This window comes from Cebus imitator, unplaced genomic scaffold (genome assembly GCF_001604975.1).
Source record: "Cebus imitator isolate Cc_AM_T3 unplaced genomic scaffold, Cebus_imitator-1.0 Scaffold183, whole genome shotgun sequence".
Lineage (NCBI taxonomy): Eukaryota > Metazoa > Chordata > Mammalia > Primates > Cebidae > Cebus > Cebus imitator.
In genome coordinates, this window is record NW_016107498.1 from 3,984,299 (window position 1) to 3,993,353 (window position 9,055).

At 48.5% G+C, this 9,055-nt stretch overlaps 1 protein-coding gene across 6 annotated transcripts in view; it reads left to right on the forward strand.

Annotated features, from left to right (window-relative positions):
- The first annotated feature begins 278 nt into the window (after positions 1 to 278).
- POMK (protein O-mannose kinase) overlaps positions 279 to 9,055 on the forward strand; it is a 68,224-nt gene continuing 59,447 nt past the window's right edge. For 5 of the 6 annotated variants that reach the window (XM_017545980.2, XM_017545979.2, XM_037744772.1 and 2 more), the window contains exons 1-2: positions 279 to 349; positions 3,967 to 4,053. In XM_017545980.2, coding sequence (XP_017401469.1) covers positions 4,003 to 4,053 — 51 coding nt within the window. In that variant the 5' untranslated portion in view covers positions 279 to 349; positions 3,967 to 4,002. The remainder of the gene's footprint in view (positions 350 to 3,966; positions 4,054 to 9,055) is intronic. The other variant, XM_037744773.1, reaches the window with a different exon arrangement.

The window sequence follows — 9,055 nt, forward strand, 5'->3', positions numbered from 1 at the left end:
CCTGCTAATGCCGCGGGTCTGAGGACTACGCTTTGGAATCCACGGCCTCGCAGTGCGTCGAGATCTGACAGCTGCTCTGCATGGGCCTGGCACCAGGCTGAAGCAATAGTCGGTCAACGCAAAATCGTCCTCGCAAGTTCAGGAAGCAGAAGCCAGAGCCAGAGACTGGCTAGGCGCGCGCCGGCACCACCGCTGCGCTTGCTCCGTCTTCAGTGCACGGTCGGAGGCGGACGCCAGGGGGCAGCAGCGTCGCGCTCGACCCCAGGACGCGCTTCCGACCGCGCAAGCGCAGTAGGCCCAGTGCGTGCTGGCCGGAGTTGCAGGGGGGGCGCAGAGACCTGGGTTGCAGGTAGGTGCTAGGGCGAGAGGGCCAAGGGGCAAGGGGTTCGAGGGGCGGCAGGGCTCAACGGCGAGGAGCGAGGGGCGAGGGGCTTGCAACTAGGTTTCCCGCGGGGCCTATACGTGACGCGGCCTGCACCCCCCGCAGCCCCGGCAGCCTCCACGCGAGCGGTCGGGAGGCTCCCGAGGAGGCTGTGCGGGGCCCGGGCAGCCGCATCCACCTCGCCCGGCCCCCACCTCCGCGCCCCGCCCTGCGCTGGAGCTGGACATTAAAGGACCCGACGAGGGCCGGTCGCGATGGCTCCCGCATGTAATCCCAGCGGTTTTGGAGGCTGAGGCGGGAGGATCGCTTGAGCTCAGGGGAGAGCAGCCTGGGCAACATGGCGGAACCCCTGTCTCTATTAAAAAACTTGGCCGGCTGCGGTGGCCCGCCTGTTATCCCAGCTATTTGGGAGGCTGAGTCTGGAGAATCGCTTGAACCCAGGGGCGGAGGTTTCAGTGAGCCGAGATCACTCCATTGCACTCCAGCCTGGGGGACGGAGTGTGAGGCTGTTTCTATTATTTTTTTATTATTTGAGACGGAGTCTCGCACTGTCGCCCAGGCTGGAGTGCATTGGCGCTATCTCGGCTCCCAGGTTCAATCCATTCTCCTGCCTCAGTCTCCCGAGTAGCTGGGGTTATGGGCACCCATCACCACGCCTGGCTTAGTTTTGTATTTTTAGTAGATATGAGGTTTCGCCATGCTGACCAATCTGTTCTCGAACTTTTCACCTCAGGTGATCCACCTGCCTCGGCCTCCCAAAGTGCTGGAATTACAGGCAAGAGCCTGGCGGAGGCTGTCTCTATTTAAAAACAAACAAAACAAAACAAAACGAAAATACCAGAAAGGACTCCACCTCAGCTCTTTGCCTTTGGGTATTTATTCTGCAGGAGATCATTGTTGCCCGGGTGTGTTAAGTGTAATCATATTCTTCTTTTTAGAAAGCAAAATTTGGCTGTTTTATTGCATAATTTGTCTTTACCACCCTTTGCCTTTACTATAGAACACTAAGGCTAAATAAACATCCGGAATGTTTAAAATAATCTTCTTAATGTACCTTGTGCTTTATTGGCAAAATGGAACTCTAAATTGTATTGAATGACACTACTCTGTCTTCTCTAGTTGTAGAAAATACCTTGTAAGTCGGTAAAAACTAGTTTTGTTCCTGTGCTTTTCTTTTTTCTTTAAGCTGTAAATGTAGAGCAGTGGATCCCAAGTTTTTCTCTATCAGTAAGCCTTCCTACATGTCGTGCCTGAATTTCTCCTGCCCAATCTGCCCACCTTCTTTATTCTTTAATGTGCAGGCTGTTTTTCAGGACCAGGAAATTTCAGTGGTTTTTGCTTGTTTCTGGACCGGAAAGTTCCTTCAGCCACACAGCCTCATCCTATGCTCTGGGTGACCTACTCCAGAATATGCCTCTGAAACAAAAAAGCAAATCAAGGGTTGAGGTGGGCTAAAGTCTTTTTTAAGAAACCAGCAGTCCCAGGGTCCCCCAGGCAGCCCCCAGGTGACCACACTGAGTTTGACTTAGTTCAACTCCTGAGCATTGCAGAGGAAGAATGGGCTTGAAGCCAGAAAACTTGGCTCTTCTGTATAATTTAGTGACCTTGGATTTATTACTTCATCTCTGACTCAGTTGTCTTATCTGTGAAATGGGAATAACAACAATTATATCCACCTCACAGAACTGGTGTGAAGTTGACATTCAGATGAATTTTTGGGGATTTTAAAATTTATTTCATTTTGATTTGGTTGCTTTTTGCTGAGAGAGGATTCAGAAGTGAATGCGAGGACTTAGGGATATAGAAAAGGTTACTGGGGAATATAAAATTTGGATTCAGCAAGGAATGCATTAAAGGTTTTCTGAGTAATGATGAGGGTCCAGCGCAGATTGGAAAATATGCATTTCCAGAGTCCTACAGAGTTTCGTAGCTGATTTTGGCAGCCTTTGAGTGGAAATGAAGAAGTGGACAGGGCAAGTGACACAGGGCTGGTGAATGACAAGCAGATCTGGGTTTATGATGAAGCCTCTAGATGCTATACTTGCACAAATACCTTCCAAAACCCTGGCAAGGGGCTCAGCAGTTTTACATTCATAATTGTGTGTTCTTCCCTTAAAGAATTACCGCCCCTTGCCCCCAGTTGTATAAGCTTCAGGCCCCATAAAACCTGACTTCACCCCTAGTGGCAAGGAAGGATGTGTGGGAGGTTAGGCTTGGAGAGTTGAAAGGATTCACCATGGGGTTTGAGCTGGGGAACTCAGATTGGAGAAGGAGGTGGCAGTAGCAGATAAGGGGCCTCAGAGGATGGGAGCCTTGAGGAGAGGAAGAGCAGATTGGGTGAAGTGAACACAGGAGAGGGAAAGCAGCCTGTGTGGCTGAGGCCATGAAGAGGGAGAGGCGCAGAGTGACCAGGCAGTTGGTGTGTCTTTGCTGAGTACCTGCTGCTGCCGGAACAGGACAGTGGTGAACAGGATAGGCAGGCATGACTCTTAGTACTCAGAATCTAGAGGAAGCCGGGGCCTGGGCATCCCAAAAAGGGAGCCTTTGAGGACTGAGGAAAGCTCAGGGGCTGGGGTGTGGGATGCAGGGAGGGTCTAGGGAGGCAGGGAGGGGCTAGATTTCAGGAGGCCACATAAGAGTTTGGACTTGATCCTGAGGGCTGAGTTGGGGGCTTTTGAATGTTAAGCAAAATGGGATCAGATCCGTGCTTTAGAAAGCTCTCCCTGCATGTATCAGAGAAACTTCCACATATGCCTGGGGAGATGTGTACATAACTTGTCTCACTAATTGTGGAAAAGTCATACCAGTTGAAAATAGTGAACCGGAACTTTGTGTATCTCCATGGATAAATCTCAAAAATGTAACCTTGAGCTTTTAAAAAAGCTAGTTGCAAGAGGATAATACCAGCCCACCACTGTTTGTATAAAGCTGGAAAACATAATGTATTATTTATGGGCACATACTTGTGGTGAAAATAAAAATCACGTATGGGAAGCTGAGTTCAGTGGCCCATGCCTGTAGTTAGTTCCAGGTTCACTTGAGTCCAGAGTCCAGCCTGGGCAACATAGTGTGACTCCGGGTTGTAAGGAGGTAGGTAAATAGATAATATAGATTAGATGATCAATTAGATAGGTAGGTAGATAATATAGATTAGATGATCAATTAGATAGGTAGGTAGATAGATAGATAGCATGTGTATTTTTCAGATACTTTAGTGTGCATCCAAATCACCTAGAGGACTTATTAAAACACAGATTTTCATTTCTGATTCAGTAGGTCTGGGGTGAGGACCCAAGAATTTGCATTTCTCCCAAGGTCCTGAGCAGTGGTGATGCCACCAGTCTGGGGACCTCAGTTTGAGAATCTCTGATGTCCACCAACTTAACAGCTTGAAGACAGTGATCACTTCTTGGGAGGGAGCAGAATTGGATGGGGAGGAGTCCAGAGGGGCTTCAACTCTAGTTGTAATATTTAATTTCTTTAAAAAAAAATCTGAAAAAATGATGCAGCATAACTTGACAAAGCTGGATGGATGTTCATTGATGTTTTTAATTTTTCTCTCTGTGTGAAACATTTAATCAAAGAGAAAGGATCCTATTGTTTGCTATGTAATCCTCAGAATGGACTGGAAAAGAGGAAGAACTGGGTGGGAATCTTTTGCGGAAACCCAGGTGAAAAGTGCTGCTGGCTTACACCGGAGGTGGGAAGGTGGGGTGTTGGGAGTGGGAGAGGCAGCAAGGAAGGAGAGAGGCGAGCAGCTGTGAGGGAGGTTTTGGTGGGAGCATTGACTCCATGTGGTAATTGGTTGGTTTAGAGATTAGGGGAGAGCGGAATCAAGTCATACACCTGGTCTGTGACTTGAGTGGGTGGTTGGGTCATGAGCCGATCACCAAGGGAATCCTGGAGGAGGGGCATGTGGGGACAGGTGGGAGTTCTGGAGTGGATATCCCATATCTTGATAGCCCAGTGAGAAAAGCATAGGAGAGATTTGGGCTGCAGTGCAGACTTAGAAAGCATCAGAGTTCAGGTGGCTGCCAGTGCCCTATGTGTGGATGAGGTTACCTGGGCCTTTGGCAGACCTGAAGCAGTGCTGTTACCTAAGGCAGGGCTTGGCCAACCACAGTTTGCTGCTTGTTTTGTATAGCCTGAGAGCTGAGAATGCTTTTGTCTTTTTAAATGTTAAGGGGAGAATTCAGTGAAGATATAATTCACAAACCATACCATTTGACATTTTAGAGTGCACAATTCAGTGGTATTTAGCATATTCACCAGGTTGTACAACCATCATCACTGTCTAATTTAGGAACATTGTAGCCAAAAAGAGACCCCATCCCTGTCAGCAGCTATTCCACCCCCAACCTCCCAGCCCCTGACAGCCACGAATCTATGTTCTGTCTCTGAATTTGCTGCTTCTGGACATTTCATGTAAATGGAACAGTATAGAATATGACCTTTTTATCAGACTTATTTCACTGAGCATGATGTTTCCAGGGTTCACTTATGTTGCAGCATGAATTAGTGCTTTATTCTTTTTTATGGCCGAATAATAATTTATGGATGTACCACATTTTGTCTATCCATTCATCAGCCGATGAACACTTGGGTTATTTCCATTGTTTGACTGTTGTGGATAATGCTTCCGTGAACATTCATGTATAAGTGTGTGCGTGAGCACATGTTTTTTCAGTGTACATACTGGGTACATACTGGGCAGTACATACTTGGGTACATTCTGGGCAGTGGAGTTGCTGGGTCATGTGGTGACTATGCTTAACCTTTTGAGGAGTGGCCAGACTGCTTTCCACAGTGGCTGCATTTTACTTTTCCACCAGTGATGTTTGAAGATTCCAGTTTCTCCACATCCCCCTAAACTCATGTTCTTACTGATTTTTGTATTAACAGCCATCCTCCTGGGTGTGAAATGCCACCTTGTCACACTTCTGATCTGTGTTTGCCTTGATGACCGGTGCAGCTGAACGTCTTTCATGTGCCTGTTGGCTATCTGTGTATCTTCTTTGGAGAAGTGTCTATTCAAGTCCTTTGCCCATTTTAAAAATTTTATTTGGTTTATTTTGAGACAAGGCCTCACTGTCACCTAGGATGGAGTGCTGTGGCATGATCACAGCTCACTGCAGCCTTGGTCTCCTGGGCTCAAATGATCCTCCACCTCAGTCTCCTGAATAGCTGGGACTACAGGCACATGCCAACATGCCTGGCTAATTTTTTTTTTGAGATGGAGTTTCGCTCTTGTTACCCAGGCTGGAGTGCAATGGCGCAATCTCGGCTCACCGCAACCTCCGCCTCCTGGGTTCAGGCAATTCTCCTGCCTCAGCCTCCTGAGTAGCTGGGATTATAGGCACGTGCCACCATGCCCAGCTGATATTTTGTATTTTTAGTAGAGATGGGGTTTCACCATGTTGACCAGGATGGTCTCGATCTCTTGACCTCGTGATCCACCCACCTCGGCCTCCCAAAGTGCTGGGATTACAGGCGTGAGCCACCGCGCCCGGCGCCTGGCTAATTTTTAAATTTAATTTTTGCAGACACAAGGTCTTAGGTTGCCCTGGCTGGTCTGGAACTCCTAGGCTCAAGCGATCCTCCCACCTCGGTCTCCCAAAGTGCTGGGATTACAAGTGTGAGCCACCAATGCCTGGCCCTTTCCTCATTTTTAAATTGAGTTATTTGGTATTGTTTTTGAATCTTTTGAGTTGTTCATCAGACATCCACATGGACATGTCAAGGAAGCAAGCCTTGAGTTCTGAGGAGAGGCTGGGATTGAAGTTTTAACCTTTGGAAGTTGTTAGCAGGCAGAGATGAAAAGTCCAGAGTCTGGGTGAGCTCTCCCAGGGAGTGTGGGAAGAGGTCTGAGCTCTGAGCTCTGGGGGACCCCACTAAGTGGACTCAGAGATGAGGAAGAGCTGCCAGAGTGTAATTTCCTGGAAACCAAGTAAAGAAGGTGTTTAAGTAGGGAGTGATCAATCACACTAGATGCTATTGATAGGTCAAGGAAGATGGGGGCTGCACTTTGACTGTTGTGTTTAGTGATGTGGAGGTCACCCGTGCTGACTGACTGTGATAAGGTCAGTTTGGGTGGAGTGGCGGTGAGTTGGAGAGAATGAGAGGACAGAGCTGGGCATGGGGTGTGCCTGAGCTGGGTGCTGGGCTGGTTTCAGGGTAACACACAGTTCATAATAACAGGAGACTGCAGGAACCTGGGGTGGGGCTTGGGAACTGGTGGAAATGCTCTCTGATTGCTTCTGTTTTTCCAGTAAAGTAGGATGATCTTGTAAGATGATCAGCTGAGAGTGAAGGTTGGGGAAGAGGTGGTATATGTTTGGAGAAGGAGAGGGTGACCTTCCAGCCAGCCTAAGGCCACTTGGGACACACGTGTTCTGTTTATTGACTCACTGTGATAAGCAAGACTGCACACCGGCAGGACTTGTGTGTCTCCATCAAGGGACAGAGAATCATCTGAGGGCACCAGGGCGGGTGTCCTTTGTGGCGTCTCTGACCTGGCCTGGTGCAGGGAGCTGGGAATGGGAAGTGCCGTGAGTGCTAATGGGGAGCAGGGGGTCAGAGGAGCAGAGGTGTGGGAATAGGTGGTGGAGTGGGGAGAGACTGGAGCTTTACCAGTGAGGGCCTGCGCTGAGCAGGGCTGGAGAATGTGGTGAAGAAGAGTCTTATGGTGGGTGAGGCTCAAGGCCCAGTGTGTGCTTAGGGAAGGGGGTTGCAGAGTGAGTAAGGGACCCACGGGTGTATTACAGGGGTAGGATGTCGAGGAAGTTCCAGGACAAGCTAATAGGGGTTACTCCTGGAGAGGGGCCCAGTGTGTGCTAATGGAGGATAGGGTAGTAGAGGCACTAGGATATGTGCTAATAGGCCTCTGAGGCCTCATGTGTGGTGATGAGAGTGTGTGTGTATCTGTGGGGGCCTGAGGGATAGGAGAGAATGGGGTGCTTATGGAGGGGAGGTGGTTGAAAGACTCAAGTGCTATGTGTGTCCTCGTGGAGGTCATGCTGTGGAGGGTGTGTGCACGTCCTAATAAAGGTCTGGGTAGTTGGAGCCTAGTGCATGCTAATGGGGCAGAGCTGGAAGGACCTCATGGAGGGATCTGGTGGAAGGAGGATGGTGGGAGACCTGTGCTAGTGGGGTGAAGGTTGTGGATCTGTGTGGGGCATGGGGTGGTGGTATGGGAAGGGTCTCGGTGCTGTCAGAGGCCCAGTGCACTAAGGTCAAGGTGGCGTGAGGTGTGCGTGTGTCACTGAACACAGAGACACTCTAGGAAGGGGCAGCTGGATGATTTAAGGTATTACAGAGGCTGCTACTGATTTAAGGTATTCAGAGGCACTGAAGTGTGTGCCATTGTTGGGAGAGTCAGCGGTGTGAGGTCTGCAGTACGCTCAGGAGTGCCAGAACAGTGTGAACTTGTGTGCCTGTGTCTGTAGGGTACTGGAGTGTGTTGAGGTTCCAGGGAATACTGATGAAGGGGGTGAGTAGAGCTGTGGTGGGAATGAAAATAAATTTAAAAGGCCAGGTGTGGTGGCTTATGCCTGTAATGCCAGCAGTTTGGGAGGCTGAGGCAGGAGGATTGCTTAAGGCTAGGAGTTCAAGGCCAGCTTAGGCAACATCATGAGACCCAGTCTCTACAAAACAAAAACAAAAAACAAAAATTAGCTGGTTGTGGTGGTGTGCACCTGTAGTCCTACTTAGGAAGCAGAGGTGAGAGGCTTGCTTGAGTTTGAGGCTGCACTGAGCTGTGATTGCACCACTGCACTCCAGAGTCAGATCCTATCTCTTAAAAAAAAAAAAAAAAAGAAAAAATCGGCCAGTTGCGGGGGCTCACCCCTGTAATCCCAGCACTTTGGGAGGCTGAGGCGGGTGAAGCACGAGGTCAGGAGTTTGACCAGCCTGGTCAAATACGGTGAAATGCCATCTCTACTAAAAGTACAAAATTTAGCCTAGTGTGGTAGCAGGCGCCTGTAGTTCCAGCTATTCAGGAGGCTAAGGCAGGAGAATCACTTGAACCCAGGAGGCGGAGGTTGCAGCGGGCCGAGATTGTACCACTGCACTCCAGCTTCGGCGACAAGAGCGGGACTCCGTCTCCCCTAAAAACAAAAAAGAAAAGAAAATCATAGAATTTTGGAGATGAGTGAAGTTTAGGCAAATGTAAATGAAATAGTGTTTTGATGGGCCGAAAGCCTACGTGTAGGCTGGGTGTAAAGGGGCCAAGATCTAGTCTGGACTGCAAAGTGGTCTTCTTTCCTTGGAGAATACCAGGTTAACACAGATGTGCAGGATCGTTTCCAGAAACTCCTTATCTGAAGCTCTGCCTTGTTTGGAAATTGAGGTCGCTTGTCTGTGTCAGAGTGACTTTGATCCTCCAGGCAAGAGTGCGATGTTTTATTCCAAATTCCAACTGATAAGACTTCAAACTGCAAAATTTCTGGTAGTCTGTAATTGTAGAGAACAAAATTTCTAAATAGTAAGAAAGGAGTCTCCATCCAAAGGGAGTTTTTTATGCTTTATGGCTGCAGCATGCTCTTAAGAGAAATGCTGTTTCCTGTGAACTTTGTGGTTTCATTGATTTCTTGTCCCAGCTCTGTGAATGGGAGTGGATTTTTTTTTTTTTTTTTTTTTTTTTTTTTTTTTTTTTTTTTTTTTTTTTTTTTTTTT